Source organism: Sphaeramia orbicularis, chromosome 12, assembly GCF_902148855.1.
Source record: "Sphaeramia orbicularis chromosome 12, fSphaOr1.1, whole genome shotgun sequence".
NCBI lineage: Eukaryota > Metazoa > Chordata > Actinopteri > Kurtiformes > Apogonidae > Sphaeramia > Sphaeramia orbicularis.
This window is the reverse complement of record NC_043968.1, coordinates 25,421,951-25,445,816: the sequence shown is the minus strand read 5'-3', so window position 1 is coordinate 25,445,816 and position 23,866 is coordinate 25,421,951. Positions and strand designations below refer to the sequence as shown.

General features: G+C 38.3%; 3 protein-coding genes across 5 annotated transcripts in view; 1 reads left to right on the top strand and 2 right to left on the bottom strand.

Moving 5' to 3' along the window:
* The window catches only part of camk1da (calcium/calmodulin-dependent protein kinase 1Da), a 67,318-nt gene extending 61,830 nt beyond the window's left edge, over window positions 1-5,488 (bottom strand). Inside the window, exon 1 of the mRNA XM_030148583.1 lies at window positions 5,161-5,488. Within this exon, the coding sequence (XP_030004443.1) occupies window positions 5,161-5,258 (98 nt within the window). The 5' untranslated portion in view covers window positions 5,259-5,488. The remainder of the gene's footprint in view (window positions 1-5,160) is intronic.
* Window positions 5,489-12,678: 7,190 nt separating this feature from the next.
* Window positions 12,679-18,697, bottom strand: cdc123 (cell division cycle 123 homolog (S. cerevisiae)). Its single transcript, XM_030150617.1, has 13 exons — window positions 18,561-18,697; window positions 18,238-18,309; window positions 18,056-18,119; window positions 17,095-17,127; window positions 16,854-16,949; window positions 16,645-16,751; window positions 16,258-16,309; window positions 15,993-16,068; window positions 14,846-14,968; window positions 14,509-14,537; window positions 14,308-14,412; window positions 14,078-14,215; window positions 12,679-13,339 (listed from the first exon to the last, which is right to left on the bottom strand). The coding sequence occupies exons 1-13, from the start codon at window positions 18,632-18,634 to the stop codon at window positions 13,280-13,282; spliced, it is 1,029 nt and encodes a 342-aa protein (XP_030006477.1). The 5' UTR covers window positions 18,635-18,697; the 3' UTR covers window positions 12,679-13,279.
* A 559-nt stretch (window positions 18,698-19,256) lies between these two features.
* On the top strand, window positions 19,257-22,752 carry nudt5 (nudix (nucleoside diphosphate linked moiety X)-type motif 5). Of its 3 annotated transcripts, none has more exons than XM_030150881.1 (10): window positions 19,257-19,352; window positions 19,714-19,782; window positions 20,229-20,296; window positions 20,378-20,430; window positions 20,533-20,640; window positions 20,841-20,936; window positions 21,092-21,193; window positions 21,287-21,295; window positions 21,383-21,436; window positions 21,537-22,752. In XM_030150881.1, the coding sequence occupies exons 2-10, from the start codon at window positions 19,726-19,728 to the stop codon at window positions 21,644-21,646; spliced, it is 657 nt and encodes a 218-aa protein (XP_030006741.1). In that variant the 5' UTR covers window positions 19,257-19,352; window positions 19,714-19,725; the 3' UTR covers window positions 21,647-22,752. The 3 variants fall into 3 exon arrangements, with proteins under 3 accessions (XP_030006741.1, XP_030006742.1, XP_030006740.1); XM_030150882.1 differs by having other exon boundaries at window positions 19,290-19,352; window positions 19,711-19,782; XM_030150880.1 differs by lacking the exon at window positions 19,257-19,352 and adding an exon at window positions 19,436-19,496 and having other exon boundaries at window positions 19,711-19,782.
* Window positions 22,753-23,866: the final 1,114 nt, after the last annotated feature.

Here is a 23,866-nt window from a genome sequence, read left to right as displayed (position 1 = left end):
TTTTATGATATTCTGTAATAAAAATAAGAAATATAACAACGAAAACAATTAAATATTCATCGACAACTTTGAAATAACACAGGTTTCTTGTAAAACATTTGTAGGTGTTATTGTAGATGAGTTGGAAATACCATATTGATCTTGTCTGTAAATAGACCATGAAGTCAATAGACATTCTGAGCAGAGCCCGTTCATTGATAAACAATTTCTGTTTCTTGACCTTTTATCATATCTTAATTTATTCTTATATTATTTATTGCATACTGTTTGGGCTTCTACCTGCCCCACTTATCACAATAAGATATAACTAATCCAAAAGACATTTTTAAGAATGATCAGCTTTTCTACAAGATATGACTCATCTGCTCCTCTCTTCAAAAAATTCAAACTTCTCTCCATTTTTGACGTGAATGTTTACCAGACCTTTGTCTTCATGTACAAATATGTGTACTTAACTCATGACTCATTTATAGTGTTCTCTGTTATTCACAATTATCCTACACGATACTCTAGCAAATTTTATCTTCCGTACGGGCGGACTTCTGTCAGTCAGTAGGCTATTCTCTAAAATATCGTGGACCACATCTTTGGAATAACCTACGTCCTGAACTTCAATCAACATCTTCTTTATCATTATTTTAAAAGCATTTGAAAAGGACTGTAATTTATGAAAAACTGTAATGTTTTACATCATTTGATTTTTTCCTTTGTATTATTATTAATTATATTGAATTTTTATTCTTTCTTTCTTTTTCGTGTGTTGTTTATTTTTGAGGAGGTATTTATATAAGCCTTTTTGGCTTCTATCCTCTCCTGCACAATGGTGTTATTTGCATGAAAAAAATGTTCTTGTTGTTTGTGATGTGCAAATAAATAAATAAAATAAAATGAGGAAGCAGCATTTTGTCTCTCTTTCATAGATGACAATGAAAGAGTCACAGTGGGACATCAGGGCAACTAGTCCTGGACTAACAGAGGACGTTTAAAGTCCTTTTGATGCATAATGTCAAGCTTTTTATTTTTATTTACTCACAGTACGACATGGGTGAGTGCTGTAACTTGGAAAATCTTCGAAACTGCCACAAGAAAAAGAGTATTTTCCAATGCATCATAAATCTTTGCTTTAACTCAGTCAACTTTATTATGAACATAACAGGAAACATATCAGTGTCCATATAACTGTCAGGCAGGACCATGTGTGTCACAGCAGCATGGAGACAACAGGCTTTCAACCCAGGGCCATTATAAGCTGGATGTGGTCGCAGAGAGGCTTAAAATAGAGCGCTGATCCGATAATGGACTAAAGTTTATGATCATTAATACTCATAGGTCTGAACACACACGTGTCAATGTGTGCAGAGATATGGATAGCACCCCTCCCTCTCGCCACATGCTTCATTACATTACATGACAAGGAAAGTCCCGACAGCTGGCACATGCAAATGGGTTTTTTTTTTTTGTACGATGAATTAAAAAAAAAGATGTTTCCCCTCAGTTGCTTTTAAATGCTCTGTGTTTATGTGCTTATGTGAAGGTGAGGTATGTGTGTCCTTAATGTAGCTCAAACTAACACCGTGACACCAAGATTAGATCCGCACTTTCAGTGTTAATCTGTCTAGAAATCTTCAGCTGATTAATACCTACAAGACAGACAAAAGAATCAGTGTCATGAGCAAGGGTGTCAATAACAGCTGCAGCGACAGCAACACAAATATGATACCACTCAAACAGAAATCAACCTTTTGGAAAATGTGAAAATAACCACAAAAAAACAAGTCAGACCATCGACTAGCACAAAAATATTTCAAGGTAAAACACGTCAAAGAAACAAAAAGAAACAGGTTGTGTAAACATCTGTCTAAACTAAAACACCAGCTTTCTTTCTGACCTAAGTCCATTTTTCATCTATGGCAACAACCATCTAGTTCTAGTTTTCATCTGCTAAAGACTGTTCATAAAAATTCACTTTCATTTTTACCTCCATATAAACTACTGCTCCTGCATCAATTTTTGACTTTCAAACAATTTGAAGTAGTAAACTGAAATCAAGGTACACTTACTAGCATCTTACTGTTTCCTTTGTTGTCATGGAGACGGCTGTCAGCTGTCTCCATGTGATGATGACCTCTCGGGTCATATGATGAAAACTGAGCTTTGGCGTTCACAATATTCCAAATTGGCAGCAACATAAACAGAACAACATCAACACTTAACTTTAAAAGAAAGTACAGCCATGAAAACAAAATAATATATAAATTGGTGACATGTTGTTATTACCAAAAACAACAAAATACAATATGTCCAACTCTAATTCCAATGTAATCTCTGAGACGGTTTCAGCTACATGACATTATACATCAAACAATAAACTGATCAGGGATATGACAACAGATGAAAAGCTGACAAAAACTAGTGAACAGACCCAATGGGTAGAACCATATATACTATGCTATGGCTGACAGTGTTACTTGCACACAGACATACAAGTATCGTGAAAGACGTGGGCTTGAGGTCCACTGATGAAGGCGCTTTTGTTACAGCAAACAATCTCCTTTTGTTCTATTAATAGGTTGATATTTATAACTGGGATAAAAGTAGAGAAACTTCAAAATCTACACTATATCCATGGTGACACTACTCTAGGTAAGGAAAGGACAGCTTGTTCAACATACAGGGAGGTGTGTGACAGAGACATAAAGGTGGGGGGGCTCTGCAGTCCCAGAAACAGTGCAGAGAACAGTGCCAGCAGCAGGGAAGTAGAGCATCAATTAAGGGCAGCGTGCCCTAGATGGCACCGTGACGTTCCCACAATGCATCACCATCACCGCTACCACTTTACTTTCTGTCTCTATCTGACTCACAAGGACCACAGACGCAGCAATTTGGAAAGACCTTCCACTGAGTGCTTATTGTCCCTGACCTCTTACACTTAACCCAGAGCCTTAAACAAAGATTTCATCAACACCGTAGTCCACACTTCACTGAGGACCAGGGGCTAAAAGGCACATATAAATACACTTTTGGTCCTCTTTGGCCCACTGCCTTTTTCTGTTTTGATGTTCTTTTGCCATTGTTCTCACTGTGTTCTCCCCCACTGAGAGCTGAAGCATACCTGAGACTCACACACACTGATCTGAACAAACACACCCACGCTCACACAAAAAGCACACTCCTGTCTATATTGAATTATTGAGTAGTGAGCAACAGGGACACACACAGCAGAAACATCAGGGGAGGGTAATAAGACACTGAGGAGAACCTCACACACGCGTACGCACGCCCATACACACACCTTCCACCATAAACTAATACCGGTAAGATTAATCCAGTGGCCACTAAACAGTATGCCACACATTGAGGAGAGGCATTAAAGGAACAAAAGAAGTGCGTAAGTACACACCGACTCTCGTCAGTGTGGGGAAGGTAGTGTGACCAGACAAAGCAAGAGGGGTCAGACAACCTGTCAGCCATTCTGACATCACTTCCTATCGCTACAGATACGACTCAGAAAACCTGACGCAGGGCACATTCAGCAAGGCAGCAACACTCAGCTCAGCCAGAACACTGCTTTCCCACATGTGCCACTGCATCTGAAGACACCACTGTTACCAGAGAAATCAACTATAGGCCTCTGGGAATTCAGAATATGTTAGTTTATGAAATCACAAAATTGCTGCTTTTATTCTTCATCCGCTATCATCTGTTTCTTATTCCACCACCCCATCACACACACACACACACACACACACACAAACACACACACACACACTCTCCTCCTTGGCCTTTTTCTGCTGATGCATCAGGTTCAAAGATCTGCAAGCAGCTTTGGTTAATGTGTGGCTACAACATGGCCGACTCAGATCGCAGAGTCCTGTACTAGTGTGCGCACTAAAAGCATCTCAGCCCAAAATTCAGGTGTTTTCAAAAGAACAAACTCATCTAACCAGCCCTCCATCTTCCCCATTACACCATGTGAGTGAACTTTCTTCCTGTCATGGGGAGTTTTCCTAATCCAAATACAGTTAATCCCAATCTGGACGTGACCCCTCCAGGCTGCCGTCCAGCCAGACACAACTCAGTCCTCACAGCGGGGAAACAACAGACGCTACACTGGGACCGGCTGTCGGAGCTTTAGGAGGCATTTGCTGCTGACCTGTATACTGTTACTGTTAAATGAATGAAGCAGAGAGGGAAAAAGAACAGCAGGAAAAAGAAGAAAAGCAAATAGGTGGAGGTAAATGAGAAAAGAAGGGATATCCTTACATGTGTATGGATATTAACATAAAAAGTCTTCTAAGAGGAGTAACTAAAACAGTGAATCTGCTGCTGCTGCTGCTGCTGAGAGACTGAAATTCCTGCGGTCTGGTAAAGCCCTGCTGTCATCAACATGAAAATCCCCTGCAGGAATATTACAGAATGTGCTAAAGAAGGCAAACCATTATAACACTATGATCTCACCAGTAAATCCAACATAAACAAAGAATAATATAAAAAAAAAAAAAAAATACTATGAGGACTTACTGACCCCTCTGTTTATCATAAAATATTCCCAATACAGTAACAACTAATGCAAGGAGTTTGTATGAATAGTACACATAAGCTCTTTAACGTTACTAATTCAGTGATGCAAGCAATATTTACATCCCCTGTCCATATCAGTATGTTAAATTACAGTGTAGGTATGTCTTGTTAATGAAAATGCCCGGTCTTCAACAGCTGATTGGCACAGATGTACACACTGAGCTGTAAGTGGTTATTAAAGCACAAGTGCAATGACATGTAACAGTAATATTAAAGGAAGGCATGAAGGGTCTGTATTAAAGCAACACACACTACATGGAGACATTACAGTTAAACAGAGCTGCCTATTATTATAGTAATCCCACAACAGAGAAGAGACATGAGGCAGTGATGTGATTACAACCCCCTGCTGCAAACACAAACATCCAACAAGTCTCAGCATGAATATTACAGGAATACAACTGAGTATTGACAACAGATGAAAAGAATATCATCACATCAGTATAACAAGGCAGCAAAGAGCCAAAAGGTCAGAAAAAAAAAAGAAAAAAAAAAAAAAACTCAATATGCAACCCAGGATCCACGAGGGAATATGAATAAAATATCACAGAGAAGTTAGTTCAAGCAGATAATACTCACGTGCCCAAGACTTCTTTAAAATCAAAGATCTTCTTGATATCATCGACTTGTTTTTTCCATGTCTCCCCTCTGCCGGTGTCTCCGTTCTCCCGAGCCATGGCGCTGCTTTACCGGCCCGAGTCCGTCCGACACTGGGCTGCGGGAGGAGGGATGCGGGAAGGGGAGGAAAAAAAAAATAAAAAATAAAAGGGGAAACAGAGGAGTGGAGATAAACACTGCAGACACTGAAGCCGAGCTGAGAGTGACAGACGGGCTGACGGGAGTCCTGCTGCTCTGAGCTGGGCTGCGGCAGGACCATGTGAGTCCTCCTCCTGCAGGTTACTGTGTCCCTGCTGTCTCCCTCCTCCTCCTCTTCTTCACTCCCTCCTCTCCCTCCTCTCCCTCCTCCCCCTCCTCCCCACGGGTGTTTGGACAATAGCAGCCGTAGATGCGCAAATACACTATACAGCTTCCGGTTAGTGACTTTCACAATAATAATAATAATAATAATAATAATAATAATAATAATAATAATAATAATACTAACAACAACAACAATAATAATAATAATAATAATAATAATAATAATAATAATAATAATAATAATAATAATAATAATAACCCTCCGGTATCCGGGTGCACATTTTAGGCACATTTTGCACTTCATTAAAAAAAAAATTCATATTATTTTTCACAATTTAAATAAGGTTAGAATTTAAAACTTGCTCATTTTTGCATGATCTTTGAAATTCTGGCCACCAACTAAAATTTGCACATTGTAAACAAAAGAAAATTACAAGACTAGCATCTGTCTCCCAAGTGTGCCAAAAACGCACTATTTCTTCCATTTGATATTTACGATTAGGGCTGACCTTGATTTACAAAAAATAAAATCAAATTAGAGCAGAAAAATAAATCAATATATAATATTTAATAGTTTGATTTATAGGTGTGCCTTTTTGGCACACTTGGTGACAGATGCTTGTATTTTTGAACATTTGACCTGGCACCAAAAATAATCATGCAAATTAACTAATGTTGGAGTTAATCTTTGACATATGCCAGGCTGCAAAAATCAAATAATATGTGATCCACTTTTTATGTAGTATATTGAACTTTTTTGTTTGTTTGTTTGTTTTTTTGCATCCAAAAAAATGGTTTGTTTACATTACAAACATGGCATTTAAAGGGTTAAAAAATGTGACAGTTATTGAGTATTTGGTATTTTTATTTACGGCTCAAACTGTATGAAAATTGTTTTTGACATTATTCCACAAGTGTGCAAAAAAGGCACACTTGGTGCTCAGTAAGGGCCTTGCTGGACGGGATACCAGAGGGATAATAATAATAATAATAATAATAATAATAATAATAATAATAATAATAATAATAATAATAATAATAATGGGTTACAAAAAAATGTTTTTTGCAAGTTGTCTAGGTTTTTTCAACTGAATTAGGACTATTTTGCACCGCTAAATCCAAAAATGACATCTGTTTTTTTCAATCAGGTCAGGGTTTTTTTTGCTAATATGATTTTGAAAAATTTGATCTTCTCACAAAATTGATTACATTTAATTACATTAACACCAAAATAAGATTAGTAAGCATACTTTATGAAACTTGTGACTTGATTCCTGTTAGGTACAATGGTGTATTCACCGCAGATGTAGCAGAATACGTCAGGCTTATTTTTGCAAGATCTTCTAGTTGAAGCCATTTCATTCACCTGTAATATTAAAAAAAAAAAACAATCATAAATTGGCAAAAGTAAAATCTTCAGAACTCGTTTATTGCAAGAAATATGAAAGAATTTTGTATTACATGATGTGAAAATGCCCATAAATGTAAGCAAAAATGTTAAAAAGCCAAGGAGGGTGAAGTGCCTTACCCAAGGACACAACGGACTGACTAGGATAGAGCGGGATTCGAGCCTCCAACCCTTCGGTTATTGGACAACCCGCTCTACCACCTGAGCCATGACCGACCAAAAAAGTCTGGTTCATGCAACATGAGACTAGACTAGACTAGACTAGAATAGAATAGAATAGAATAGACTAGAATAGAATAGAATAGAATAGAATAGAATAGAATAGAATAGAATAGAATTTGTCACAGCAAAACACTATATGGACTGAACATATATAGCACATTTTCTACATCTTCATGGTGCCCAAAGAGCTTTACAATGGGCTCAATGCACAGTCCCACTACTTCCTGAAGTTCAGGTGGCTCCTTTATTTCCTGTCTTTCATTATTGGACACACTGATTAATCCAGGTAACATAACATAACATAACATAACATAACATAACATAACATAACATAACATAACATAACATCACATCACATCACATCACATCACATAACATAACATAACATTTAAGTACCTGGGTGTTCATCTGAACTATAAACTGGACTGGACTGATAACACCACTGTACTTTACAAAAAAAGGTCAGAGCAGGCTCTATCTGCTCAGGAGGCTGAGGTCCTTTTGGGGTGCGGGGGCACTTCTGAAGCCCTTTTATCCTCCTGAGACCCAGCAATGCATTTTTGTCCTCTGTAGGTAAAAGTTTCATAGTTTTACTTAAAAAAAAAAATGCTGGCCATTGCAAAGGACAATCCATTAAAAAAATGTTAAAAAAAATAAATTAATACAAATTATTTCAAAAATGTATCTGAAAAAACTGTTGCATTATGTAGTTTCCAATCAAGAAAATTGTTTAACATAAAAAAAAAAAAAAAAAAATTCACTTTCCTGGGTCTCAGGAGGATATGACTCTATTGTGGTCTCTGCCATCTTCTATGGTGTGGTCTGCTCGGGGAGCAGCATCACAGCAGCTGACAGGAAGAGGCTGGACAAACTGAGAAAGAAGGTTAGCACTGTTCAGGGATGTCCTCTGGAACCTGTTGAGGTGGGGGAGAGGAGGTTGACAGCCAAATTGTCCTCCATGATGGATGAAGACTCCCATCCACTCCAACACACACTCACTGCACAAAGGAGCTCCATTAGGGACAAGATGATACACCCCGAGTGTGTGAAGGAGAGGTATCACAGGTCTTTCCTTCCTGCAGATGTAAGGCTCCACAACAGAAACTGCTCCAAATCACAGTGCAATAAACCGTATCCCTATCCAACCTGTGGCATGATCAGGATGTGCACAGCTGTAAATAGTATATATAGCTTTTTTGATTTCTCTTTATTTTAAAAAGGCTTATCTTATCTTATCTTATCTTATCTTATCTTATCTTATCTTATAATATAAAATAGTAGAATAGAATAGAATAAAATAGAATAGAATAGAATAGAATAGAATAGAATAGTTTAACAAAATTTTGTTTACATCTCTGTGAAGTGCCCAAAATAAAAACAGTTAATAATATAAAAATCTAAATAGAATGGAGCTGGAGGTTACTAAGGGTAAATGTGCAATATGGATAGAAATATGAGTTATAACTGTACAGGGGTTGGACAAAATAATGGAAACACCTTAAAACATCAACAAAATATAATTTAATATGGTGTAGGTCCGCCTTTTGCGGCAATTACAGCCTCAATTCTCCGAGGTATTGATTCATACAACTTTTGAATTGTTTCCAAAGGAATTTTAAGCCATTCTTCAGTTAGAATACCCTCCAACTCTTTTAGAGACGATGGCGGTGGAAATCAACATCTTACTTGAATCTCTAAAACTGACCATAAATGCTCAATAATGTTGAGGTCTGGGGACTGTGCCGGCCATACGAGATGCTCAACTTCATTAGAATGTTCCTCATGCCATTCTTTAACAATTCTAGCTGTATGGATTGGGGCATTATCATCTTGAGGTGAAGGTGTTTCCATTATTTTGTCCAACCCCTGTATATATAAACAAGACAAAGCACAAAAATATGGATATAAAATAGTAGAAATGTGTGCAATGTGGTGCAATTACTTCCAGCATAAATATATTAAATTCATGGTGGCTTGGGTGACAATGTAACTGATGGGGTGATTGAACATAAAAATGACAGGATTTTATTGCTTAGTCATTTTATTCTGCCACAGATTATTGCTATTTCTCAATTTTGTTATGGTAATATTTCAGAAAAAGTATTATAAAACTAAGGATGGAGTTGTCACAGGTTATTATGCTTATCTTATGTAAGATGATGCAGAACACATCAGTCCAGAGAACTAAACAAAACAGGTGTTTATGGTTTGTATAGTATTTTAACTAAATCCTGTGCAATATCACAATATCATCAACAATATCATAACTGCACATGGGATTGGTATAGTTATGAATGACTTAAACCTAGTGACTGATGGTTATTTATTGATTGTAAGCTTTTATTTGTTGATTGTCAGGTTTTATTCATTTCGTTTATTAATCAAAGCTGTACTCATGGCAATAAATGTATGTATGTGACACTACTGAGACTAAGACATATTTCCCCACGTAATAAAGTGTACTGTACTGTATTGTATTCATTTCAGTATTTTTATTTTTTGATGTAGTGCTTTGTAGATGACATTGTTTATATAAGACCTTATTGCTTTGCAGGGCAGTGCATTAATTCCTGTTCCAGTAACTTCATTCACAACATGTGCAAAGCAAGATATCTCTTCGATGAAAGTTATTAAGATGTGTTTTATTATGAAGGCAAAATCCCTTCATTTCCTGCACAGATCTGCTCACTCCTCTGCAGCTTCACCACAGACTTAGTACCACCTGCAACAATATAAACGCCTTTAATTGCTGCACTGTTGGTTTGTCTTCGGGGTTTCCACTGTCATAGAAGCACATTTTATGCATTTTTAGTACATTTCCCCCCGTTTTATGTCTCTGCTGAGAGTATTTACTGTTTAACAACCCCGACAGTATGTATTACTACTGCATGCATGTAGATAAAAGGAGCTGATGTGATACTGTACATGCATTGTGATGGAGAGACAGGCATGAATATGTGCACCTTGGTGTTCGCAATGCACCACTCTACTGATGCATGTATCACTTTTTGGGATTCAGACATCTGTGGGGGGATCAAGGGTGACACCGGATGCTTCACACGGTTGTCCGGGTTTAACTGGACACATAACACCTGGATTACAAAGTTTCAGTTTGCAGAAGAGCACTGATCCCAGGACTCTGACAGCTGCAGGCACTGAGGTCATGTCAGGCCAAGCCACCGCCAAAACACACACTGGACCTGAATACTAGGCCTGCAACACTGAGGAGAGGAGAGGAGAGGAAACAAGGAGAGGAGAGGAGAGGAGAGGAGAGGAGAGGAGAGGAGAGGAGAGGAGAGGAGAGGAGAGGAGAGGAGAGGAGAGGAGAGGAGAGGAGAGGAGAGGAGGGACAGTGTTGCAGCCTCAGCTACTCATGAGTATTCCGGCTGCAAACTACTGCAGCTCTTCCCCAGCGCAACCAAGGAAAACTCCTCTCCCCCCTCCTCCTCCTTTACTCTGAGTCAGCAAATCTGACCTCCCCCCTGATGAAAGATGATTACCAAGCTGCAAAGGAAGAAAGAGGAGAGGAAGACATCGAAGGCCCGTTTTAAAAAACAAAACAGGATGAAGGTCAGTGCAGATGTAGGTATGGAAATCCTCCTTAAAAGCTGAAATGCTGCCACTCATTTTAGGTTTTTCCACTCATGCAGAAATAATCTCAAGTGGGTGGACTAAAAGGGGTGGGGCCAGAGGAGAGGCAGAGGTTTGTGGATGTCATTTATGTTTTATGTCAGTTTTGACCTTGTCCACAAACGTGCTATGGTTCCATGATACGAACTATTCAGAGGGCAGAGAATGAACATCTATGTCTAAATGGTTCACATCGTCTGCATAAACACTTGTTAACATGCTCTGCAGATATACTGTACCACCAGAAGCCTAGATTGAGGTATTCGACATGTTTAAGATACACATTGACAGTATACAGGTGGACTACTTTTGGACAAACTACGCTTTCAGTCGCTGGGACTGAATATTGGAACAGTTTACCACTCAATATAATAGACTCACTATCAATTCTTCCTTCAAATCACAACTTAAACATTGGATGAAGGAAAACCAAGCCTGTGACCATCAGTGGATTGTCCACACTGTGTTGTTTTGTGTGTTTTTATAACATTTTGCCTTTTGTCAGTCATCTTTCTTGTCACCTGCCTAGGGACTACAGATGGAAATGAGCACTTTTGCTACAATCTGGCATATTTACAGCTACAATTGTTGAGCATGTTCATTAATGTGCAGTCCTTTTTTTTAATTTATGGCCTTACTCTTTCATGGTGCTTTTTTTCCTCAATGGTAATCAACATGCTTTAGACATGTCAATCACCCATTCACACACCAGTGGGGCCCCTTTACACAGCACAGAGATCATTGGGTGACCATTGAGCAATTAAAAATTGGCCCGATCTCTCAACAATCTCCTAAGCCTTGAAAAGGCCATTTCTGTGTAAATGTTTGGGAGACCCTGGTGTACTCGGTGTGCCTTTGGCCCCCTACTTTAAACTGTCTGATCAGTGCGATCAGGCCATCAAGGATCATTGAGATAGTCTTTCTCATTCCCTCATTGATCTCTCAACCATCTCTACCTTTGGGGTGGAAAGATTTGGCATTCAATAAAAGATTGCTGAGAGATCATTGGGAGGTCGATGAGATCATTTAGAGCTCCTTGAGCGTTCATTGAGAGATTGCTTCCCTTGGCAATTGTTGATTGTTTTGGACCAAGTCTAAACTTTGAGGAGACCATGGCAATCACTGGAAGATCATTGAAAGATCTCGGTCATCGCTGGGCGCTCATTAAAAGATCATTGAGAGAGCTGGCCATTTTTTTCATCGATTGCCACCCCTGTGTAAAGGAGGTTTAAAACGTCAATGGGAGCAACTGTGGGGCTCAGTGTCTTGCTCAAGGACACTTCGATATGTAGAATGGGGTAAAAGACTAAACTACCGACGGTCCAGTTTGTAGATGATTTGCTATACCTGCTGAGACACAGCCGCCCACTAACACTGGCATGATTCACATTCATAACCTGTTCTTTGACTTTGTTAAGATGTAGATGTAAGTGCAAACTAAACAGTTATACATTCCAACAGCGCTGGTCAAAGTTTGCAGTTTGACTTAAATTTGGCAGGGACTACTAAATAAAGTGTTGTGTTTACCAGACATTATCCCCATGTGTGCAGGTGCTGCATATTATCAGTGAGACTCATAGGCCTCCGCCTCCATGTCTGGACAGTATGTTTACAGCCAGATTTCATTTTTGTAATGATGATTAATATGCATATTCCCAATAATATGTGCCTTGCATACTGTTCCAGATCCACTGCATTTCTCCGGGGAGCTGTAACTCTCATCACACCAGCACTTTCCATCTCCCTGTAATTGCTCTATCAATCTAGTGGAGGAAAAAAAACAAAACAAATAAAATGAACTGCCATGCGTCATGTGCACAGCTCATTTAGCTCCCGGCGTAATGAGAGTTGTTGCGTAAAAGCACAATCAATTTCTAATGTGCTAGTTTACAGCACCCACCAGACTGACAGCCGAGTCAATACACGACAAGAAGTTTAATGGTGTTTTTCAGAGCAACAGTCTACAGCAATGCATGATGGGAAAAAACAAACCGTTAAAGAGCGCCGGAGTGGCTCGAAGCGATGAGTGTCAAAATTGCTCAGAGGAAACTGGCTGGGAGAGATGGAGAATCAGGGATGGTCGCAAAGAAATATTCAATGTGACTGATGAAAAGAGTTAGTGTTAAATAAAGAACCCCTGTAACACACGCACCATGTTCATCTTAAACGTATTTAGGCTGAATGGAAGACACATGAACTACACACTTGAATAAAGTATAAAAGCAGGCATTATTTTACAGTATAAGTGAATTCTTTCCCCATTTAAAAAAAAAAAAAAAAATCTACCAACCAACTCCACTAGAGAGTGTCTCAATGGCTGTAAGGATCAGCGAGTAAGCTCTTAGCGGCGCCGGGCACAGAGCAAGTTGACAGAACAATTCATCCTCATCATGATCCGCTAATTTAACATGAGTGAGCTATTTGAGAAATCGCAGGTACAAAGCAACAGGGCGGGGAGGACATATCATGCAGGGGACATCATATGGAGGTTGATGACACAAGTAGCTATTCTTCAGGTCACTGTGGAGCATTCTCCTCCTCTTCCTCTTCCTCACATTCTTCCTGTTGGCTTTTTGTCTGCAGAGGGCAGAGCAGAGGGTGAAACTTTAACACTTACATGATAATAGTTGTTTACAGGGCTTTGCATTTGGTCAAAGTAAAGTTTTAATATTCAACAACTTCACTGATGAAGAGTGACAAGATGTGTTAGCTGATGTCCTGAAACATTAAATCCTGTTGCTAAACAACTTTGATTATTTCCTGTCTTTCAAAGTTCAGGCCACCAGTTTGTAACAGACTCATTTTTCAGACGCCTAAACTGATCATCATGTGTAAAAGGTGCAGAATGTTCATTAAAACCCTGTCTATGTGCATGTTCCCACTCATTTTCCTTCTTTGATTACACAACTAACTAGACATCATCAGAACATGTGTAATGATGCAGTGAATGACAGGATGGCTAGTGACTTGAGTTCCATGTTAATTACCTCCGCCAAGGAGGTTATGTTTTTGCCAGGGTTTGTTTGTTTGTTTGTCTGTCCGTTAGTGTGCAACATAACTCAAAAAGTTAAGGACAGATTTGGATGAAATTTTCAGGGTTTGTTGGAAATGGGATAAGGAAGAAATGATTAAATTTTGGTGGTGATCGGGGGTGGGGGGGCCCACGGGGGGGGCCACTGATCAGCCTTGGCGGAGGTCTGCGCTCTCCGAGTGCTTCTAGTTATTATCTGTTCCCTCATCATGACCAAAAACACAAACACTACCAGCAGTTGTTTCAGTTCCCAGTGGGATGTGCAGCTCTGTATGATGTCCTACCAGCTTGAGGAAGTCAATCAGCTTGTAGGCGTCTTCTCCAGTGGAGAGGTCGACAAAGTCCCGTGGGATTCTGTAGCTCAGACAAGGACTGGGCTGCACTGTCACTTCACTGGTGGTGTACCGAAACGCAGGGCCTTCCTGCAACCACACACATATACACGGTCCCTGTAGCATCCATGTTAAAGTTCTCACTTCAACTTGGCTTCGCCACAACAAACACGATGGCTGACCTGATGCTGGTTGAGTTCTCCACCTGACGTCAGCTCCTCCCAGCTGAACAGCAGCGAGTCTGTCACTTCACCAAACGGGTTCAGGTCAATGAGCCACACTCTTCCCTACAACACACAAACAAAATACATGAGTGCAACTTTAAAGCCACATTTTTTTCTAATTTAAAAACAAAAACAAAAAAACGTGTACGGTATGCTTACCTGACTATCTCTGTACACGTCAAACACAACTGTAAAACAGAGAAAACACAACATTATTATAAACGACCACATTTCCAGTACATTGCAGCGTCTGCTAGCTTCAGTGATACAAAGTAAGGGTATAAAGAAACTTTTAATGGTGGCTAGATATTAAAGTTTAAAGACATACATAGCTGAAAAATTATGTCGCACATTTAATCAGTCTTTCCGTTCACTTTTTACCGCCTTAATGATCCTGTTTTCAAATATAAATATTTAATGACTTTAAAAAGTAGGATGGAGGAGGAGGAAAATGGCCATCAGAAGTTTGGTAGAATGAAAAGAGACTAATGCTCACAGTCTTCATCCAGGAAGTTGTACTGGATGTGCTGGCTGAAGAAGTCCTGTATGGCCTGACAGACGGGCTCCTCCTGCTTCAGGATGTGCTGATAATACTGAGTGTAGTCTCTCTGGGAGATTGCTGGAAACAGACCAATACAACATCAGTAGGGCTCAAATTTAGACTGACAACTCCTAATGTTGTCTGGTAAATGTAAGAGTGAATTTTTCTGGGACAGGCCAATGGTCACATATCAAGTCAGAATCAAGCCATTTCTTCAAGAGATAAAGAGCAGTGATCAAAAAAGTATATTCAGAGTTTGTTGAGATTAACTATCTATCTGCCAAGCATGTCGACCAAAAAATTCTGAAATTATTTTAGAAATCATGTCATCTACATCAGCAATCTGGAAATTAAATACCACAAATCAAAGAGTTGTTCATTTTTATTTCATATCATTAATTAATGAGGCTTAATTCTCCATAATAGAAGTATGAAGTACAATCTTGTTTATAAATTTAAATCAACTGGATATTAATTAACTGGATCATATATACTTCCTGTTTGTAGGTTGTGGTCCCAAAGTTAAGCAACCACACCCAACTGTCAGAATCTCTGACCTCTTAGCTCAGATCTTTACTGAGGTTTCATCATTTTTGTTGAAGGCAATGTTTTGTATAAACAAAGGCCTTACTTGCACTAGAAATATTTGTGGGACCTTACTCAGATTTGATTGTTGGGTATTTTGGTTACCTATCTGGATCCAGATTCCAGGGAAATAACTGGACCAAGTTGCAGGGAATCAGTAGGCTCTATCATATGATATCAATGTGTAATGGAGCAAATGTGAAATTAAACAGTTTGAAACTGCTGCTGCCACAAGTGCCTGAAACCCTGGGCATGGCTTTTTCGGCAGTTAGGGTGTAAATATGAACAAATTTGCACACTAGATATGACATCCATGCATCATGGTTAATATTGCCATGTCAGGTTTTGCAATTTCGGAGCCCATCATAGCACAATTCAATCTTCATAACAGAGAAACTGCTTCACAAAAATAATTAACATTTATTGCCCGTGGTGACAGATCAGTCTTTCACATCTATGCATTTACATAGTCATATCATACAGTGTTGTGAAAGTGAATGTGAGAGCTAAGTTTTACCAATCAGTTTATTTTCTTTGACAAAGCAGCGAAACTCTCCACCTGGAATCAGCTCACTCCACTTTCTTAAGACGAGCTGAGGACAGATGACACAGTGCAGAGATGTGATGACATACATAGACGGCATAAGATCTATTCTAACATGCATTGTGTCACAGACAAATCACCCCAGAAACAGTAGGTTGATGAAGACTAAGTCACTTTAAATCACTCCTGGAGGATAAGACCTGAGGCCTTTCAATCTAACTATACAACATTAAATTACCTCATAGTTGATGACAGGATCTGGGGAATCCTGGTCACTACATTGAAGGAAACTGCAGGAAGAAGTGACAACAGCAAGACAAATTTAACCACGGTGCAGACACATTTATCACATTACTTTTTCTTACTCTCCCTCTCCATCACACACACAACAACAGCTTTGCAAACACTTGATACTGCAGTAAATCAGATACTGCATCAGTGTTTGTCATGCAGAGCAGAGAGCACTGAAGCATCAATCTACTTAACAGCACTGTCAACAGATGCCATGCGAGTTTTACTGCAGATTCCAATCAAGGTCGCATGCCAAGCCTGGCTATTTTTGAAATTGGTTGTCATCAAAATGTTAAATTTACAGGTGTTAGTGTTAATGGATACAAATACTTACGGCTGTGTGAGGTCGTGGGTGATAAAGTCTGAACTTTTGAAAAGCAGGAATATGTCACTTAGGCTGCAACACTGAAGGGAACTGTTTAGTGCAATCCAGTTAGCATCCTGAAATAGATACACAGACATATTTGTCATACATTAACACTTAATAATTTCAGAAGAGAGCAGTAATAATTTGTCACAAAGCAGAGGAGTGCAGCCTTTTACCCGTGGGGCGCTCCAGTTAAGTTTGGGAAAGATACTCCCACCCAGAGCATTTATGGCTTCCAGTACTTTAGAGGTGAATTCTGGGAACTCTGGAGCCTAACAGACACAAAGATGCATTATCATGCAATATGTACAGAATTTGATTACCATTAACACAACAGTATTTGTGCAGAAGAGAGTGGTAATGAGCTATAAAAATGAAGAAGGCTTCAAGCTGAGTGTAAACATTCAATATACTCACAGTAACAGTGGTGGTTGTCTCGTCATCTGACCACTAGAGGGAAGTAGAGATAAAATCTGGATTACACGATGTAAATGCTATTTACCACATTTATTAAACTGTGGTAATTATTATTTAATGTACATATGTGCAACTTCAAAATCATCAAAGCAGTTAGCTTTCAGGATATGCAATGTCTGTCGAAAAGTGCCCATTAGGACTGATTTTGGCATCTGCTGAGTAATTATGGTATCAGTAATTTTGTGTTTTACAGTTGGATGGAATACTATGGTATTGTACATTACTATTATTTTGTTTACTTTAAAAAAAATGTAATAAATGATAATATTGGTTTTGTTTTTTAAGTCTGTGCCAAGCAGACATGTTCCTGTATATCTGGAGAATATGACTGATTGATTGTGATTTGTAGCTCTATTTTGCAGAATACTAAATCTACAGAGAAGAATTTATGTTGAACACTGGGGTCTGTGATATGGCCAAAACCTTCTATTACACTGTGTATATACAGTACAGCACCTGTATCACAATGACAGAACATATCAAAATATGGAAACTGTTTTGTAAATTCAGTTATGAAAAGTCATCACATTTGATTATGTTCTCATTTTCTACCTAATTATTATTATTATTTTTATTTTTATTTTTTTTTTTATCTTAGAATTGCTACACAAACCGTTTCTGCTCAATATAACCCAATTGTGCATCAGGTTCATTCTCCTCCATGTTTGTTGGTGTTGCCTTCATGCAGTTATGCTGTCTGTATCCATGTGGAAGAGCTCAGGCAACCAATGACACAAAATATTGTGATAAATTGCAGTTGTGCAGCACCAGTTGGATGTGTAACAGCTTTCTGCCTCAGACTAAATGTACTGTAACTGTAATTATTAATTGCTAGTTTCCTGTAAAAAAAAAAAAAAAGAAGAAAGGAGCCCCCCGCAGACTCTAATATAGGTCTGTGTACCTGGACGTCTTCCTCTGCATCCGAATCACTGTTGTTGGTGTGTGTCTGCTGTGTGTTATGGTCACTGACGGAGCAAAAAACAACAAAGACACGTGTCAGTTTAGAAGCTGCTTTACAAATGAGAGAGAAAGTTCCCTCATGTAAGACAAAAACAGCTTTGAGGATAAACTGATTTTCATCACCTCCCGGAGACTACCAGTGTTCCGTCGTCCAGTAAATAGTCTATCACATTCTGAGGCAGGGGAAGGATCAAACTGCAAGACAAGACAAAGGTAACATCCAATTTACTGTTGATAACACAACAAATTACATGCTACCAGTTTTTTTTTCCCCCAACAGATGGACTGATACGTAAACTATACACTAAGATGAAGATGAGCATGAGCAGCTCTTTTTTTGTAGCTAACACAACGTTAGCCACTAGAGTTAGCCATTTTAGCTCTATTTTAAATTAGCAATATTACAAATGTTTGTCGGAGTTTCTGTACGCTGGGTCGCTGTTTACCTTTTAATAGTATGTTTCTTGAATATCGGATACCAGACCGAAAACTGACAGTTAACAACTTGCTCCTTCTTCATGCTGCAATTTCCTGTGACGGAAGTGTGCCCATCAGTAAATAGCGTCCGACCATTTTGTTAAAATTCAATCTCCCGTTTCTTATTTAAAGGGATTATTTTCATGATATGTCTGTATTTTATGTCTAAACTGAAAACACAATTTTAAACAGTTAGAATGATTGACAGTAATGGCATAAGGTATTTTTTTTTATCAGAAGGGGAAACATTTTGAGGTGCACAGGTAGGCGTAAACTAAAAAACACCATCCGTTTATATAGATCGTTTATTGAGAGAAGAAATCACTATACCGTTATTTAACAAACCGGCATTAAGTTGTTTTGTACAGTCTGCAGCAGTTATTTATTATCTAGCTTTAAGCCTCATGTTCACAATAGACTAAACTACATATAAGTGCAAGTCATTTTTAACTTTGAAAATTTATTTAAAATCACTACTCTATTTTTTTCAGGACATTTCTTTTCAACAATGAATAAAAATAACAATGGATATCAATACGTGTTGAAAGGGAAATGAAACAATCAAGAAATAGAAATCACATATGTAAAATATAATTAAATGAGGTGGAGGCTTTGTAATAATAAAAGAAATCAGTTAACCTAAAAGTGGATTTTCTTCCTTTGTCATCGCTCCAGTGGGCTTTCCGGTAGCCGGAAATAGCAACAGAGTGAGTACTCTTACTTTTTCTACAGTACCAAAACTTGATCGTTTGGGATTTCACGTGAGTTAGGTTTAGTTTTTTCCCCATGGATGTTTAATAATTTATGTAAGGTTGTCTGAAAATTTTAATTAATATTACGTTTTATGCATCCAGCTAATGTAAAATGAACAAAGACAGGGACAGTAAGCCGGCTGTGGAATGAAACTAGGGCATTTGAAGTTGGTTGGGTTTGCATTATTGTAGCAGCTAATTGAGCAACTCATGATCAGACGTCAGTGAAGTCAGCACTCAGACCAGGGTTAGAACTCTGAATATCATGGAAACACCACACATCCTGTAACCAAGCTTTCCGCTGATTGACTCGAAGCATTCTAATTCGACTCTTTTTTTTGTTGTTGTTGTTTGTTTTTTTGCTTAGCAGTTTAGGCTAAAAATGAGCAACGCCGAGGAGCCTAAAGTGACCACAGAACCGCACATAGTAAATGAAGAGGTATGTTTGTGTTTTTAATGTGCATAGACGGGTTCCTTATTAAAAACCTGCTGTTACCTGCCATACAATACTCTATGAAATTAAAGAAACTTCTGCTATCCTTAACTGCCCAGGCCTGCTGCAATTTAACGCTTTTTTTTTTTTTTTTGCCTAACTCTGTTCTGCCTCTACTTTTATATTTTACACTGCACTAAGCGTTTATTCAGGTAATAAACTACTTAACATCACAAAGACACATTGTTTAGCAGTGATTGTGCAAGTTTTACATTACATAATCAACTGCACAATGGATTTGTTAAGTTCAGTTGCTTCCAGTGTGTTTTTCTTTTCTTTTTTCTTTTTTTTGCTGATTTGGCTTTTCAGAAGTAACATCTGTGACTGTAACAATACATTGTTATCTGTACCATGTCAAAATCGATGTATTTATACTTCCTTTTCTGTTCCAGCTTATAGCAGCAGGGAAATGGGTAAAATTAGAGAAGACAACATATGTTGACCCTGCTGGAAACACAAGGTATTTTTGCCTTTTCTTTCACTGACATGACTTCACAGCGCTGTACAACAGATTCATTACTCCTTGTTTTTATTTTATTAGAACCTGGGAAACTGTAAAACGGACCACAAGGCGAACCAACACCGCAGCAGATGGTGAGCTTCCTTTTTTCTGTTTTCTAATTTTACTGGTCAGTTTGGCCTGAAAACTGACCAGCTGGAGATGTGGGACAGAGCTGTAACAAAACTGTCCTGCAGGTGTTGGAATCATCGCCCTGCTGAAACGAACTCTCCACAAAGACTGCGTGGTGATGGTGAAGCAGTTTCGCCCTCCAATGGGATGCCACACCCTGGAGTTTCCTGCAGGTCAGTAAAATGTCCTCCCCATGCATGGTAGATTGATTTGTATAGGATAACTATGGAGGATGTGAAGAGTCGTTTATGTTATATGTCTTTTTTAGTGTCAGAGCTAATAAAGTCTGTCACTCCCTTCCACTCACATTTGGCCTGTTAGGAGTTGTGAATAGACTACTTTCTTGTGATGGCATTGTCTCTGCTGAGTTCAGGGTTGATTGATGAGGGGGAGACCCCGGAGGTAGCTGCTCTGAGGGAGCTGAAGGAGGAAACTGGTTACAAAGGAGAAGTAGTTGGAGTCACTCCAGGTATGATTGGACACATATCTACTCTTGCTGTATCGTATCTCGTGTGTGTTAGAGAGGTTCATGGGTCAGCATTGAGATAGAAATAATGACCCACTTATGCACAGATATGATTCATTCTAGTTGTATAGGCAGTAATTATCTTGGTTCGATTGCAGTGACCTGTCTGGACCCTGGTCTGTCTAACTGCACCACTCAGATAGTCCTAGTTAACATCAATGGAGATGAAATGGAGAATATCAACCCAACACAACAGCTGGGTGAGAATTCACTAACTGTATCTTTAAAAATATCATGTAGTGCCTCTCATTCAACTCATTTGAATAACCTTGTTCCTCTTTCCTCTTCCACAGGTGATGGAGGTGAGTTACTGTATGATTCTCAGGATTTCAGAATTTATGTTTTACCCTCTCGTCAAAAATGATCACACCTTTATTATCTCTTTTCAGAGTTTGTTGAAGTCATTCTTTTACCCCTCGATGAATTCCAGATGAAAATAGATGGTGAGGCTGCTTTTTTTAAGATGTATTGTTGCTATGTAGTATAATAATGGGATTGGTGCAGTTAGAAATACACTAACATACTGTTTGTTTGATTCTGCAGAGCTGTTGAAGAAAGAAAAAATCATAGTAGATTCAAAGGTGTACATCTTTGCAATGGGAATGGTTCAGGCTTTCTTCAAGCCAAGGGAGCTCCCCGTCCTCAAGCAGTGAAGAGAAGAATTCAGGCTGAGGATGAAAGAAAGAAATAGTTTTGTTACATAGGGCTCCTGCGCAGGACTGGAAAATATATCAATGTACTGAAAAGGAAATGAATTTCACTATTGAATTAAACAGATGTAAAAGAAGTCAAGTAAAAAGTAAAAGAAGACTGGAAGAATAACAAAGGGTGGGACCACGAAATCTTTTGATCAAATCAAGATGTAAAGGTTGTAGAACAGCCTGAGTTAGAACCTGAACCTATGAAGGAGCCCTAATCATATGACGAGTACTGGATCACTCTTTGCTCTCAGTGTGAAGATACTACCTTATACGATACAGCCTAATGCACATTCAGCGTAAACACAAACGTAAATAAATATACACCTGAGACAGCTGGATATTTCACATCACAACCAGCTAAACTGATAATTATGTCCAAGTACCACAATAACACACAATACAATTTACAGCAATGTGGGCCAAATTCTCTTTTATGTTTGCATGAAGGACACAGAATATTTTTTCAGGCTTCAATCTTGTGTGTTTAGAAGCGACAAACTCATTTTCTGGTATTTCATGATGGGCTGCACTTTGTTGGTATATTTATGATGAAATTATTGTAAAACATTCCTTAACATGTGCAGACGTACTGTTGTACTGGAAAAAGAACTCCTCAACCAACATGACTGACATGTGCAACACATGAAAATATGTAGCTGATTTTAAAACATGAACAGCTAGTGTGATTTACAGTTGTTTTCTATTTTTTCCACCAAAGCTGAATCATTAGGCAAGTGCTCACTATATTGGATTTCTCATAAGAGCATGTTTGGAACTGGAAGAATGCAGTTATAGTAGCGGTACTTAAAGATGGGTGCTACACTAGAATAATTAACAAAAGTGTTTTGTGTCTTAACAGTCAATGAAGTAATTTTAACCATAGGAAATGTCATATTTAATCTACAAAAGATACTGTAATGATTTACATTGATGCATAGAAAATGTCCAATGCTCCCTGTGCAAACAGGTAATGATGTACTTAACTGATACTGAAACTGTACTAACTAGCAACTCAAAATGACCAGTGAATAAATAACTTGTCTTTGTACTTACCTGAATCTGTTCTTCTGATTTGTCAGCAGCCACTACGGATTTACAATTAGGTCTTTCATTCACTCTTCAGGTTTTGCTTTTTTACATTAAACAATTGTCTTGATTGGAAACTGCATCATGCAACAGTTTTTTCAGATGCATTTTAAAAAATATATTTTTATACATTTATTCATTTTTAATGGAATGTCCTTTGCTATGTACAGCATTTTTTAAGTAAAACTGTCAAACTTTTGTCCTTTACAGAGTAATATTTTTAGTCGTTTTAAGTAATATGTATTTTTTTAACTTATGTGGTCATCAGGACATCAGTGGTTCTTTACTGCCCTCCAGTGGTCACAATAAATAACTGCAAAACTAGTAAGTAAAAACACACTTCAGAATCACTTTCAATGGCCAAGTTTGTGCACACAAACAACTCATTTGACTCCGGCTTATCCTTCGCTCTTGTATACTGTAGACTAATATGTATAAAAAATGTAGGGTAAAAGTAAAAAGTTAAAAAGAAGGCTTTCCACCCACAAACTGTACAAACAGTCATCTTCTGAACTGCTTTATCCTCGAGAGGGTTGCAGGGGCCCATCCCAGCTCTGTGCAAATAGTGTGAAGAACACATGGTATACAGACAATACTGTAAAAGTATAAAAACAGCAGAGCAGTATAAAAGGCTAATAGTGCAACTGATGTAACTGTATTCTAATAATTTTATTGTGATCATTAACTTACATATGAAATATATTGATTTTCAGTGTTTTGCTTTTTATTTATATGTACTAACAGTACTTTGTATGTATTGAACCTACGTCATCCACAGTAATTATAGCAAAATGATAAGTTACAAACCTTTCTTTTTGTGGGGACCATCCACAGACTGTGCTGCACCTCATCTGGCATTGTTCATACACCAAGAAACTGTGGAGGGACTTCAGCAGATTTATTATCGACCGTGTTTTCAGAGACTTTGTCATATCTTCGAAAGATTAATTATTTTGTTTCTACAGATACTCCAAAAAGGAAGAAAATCACTTAAAAAAAAAAAAAATTCTCTTACTTGTTAAATTTTTTATTTACAAATGTAAGTTTTGTGATACAAAACCAAATTTTATTTACTTTTGGAATGAT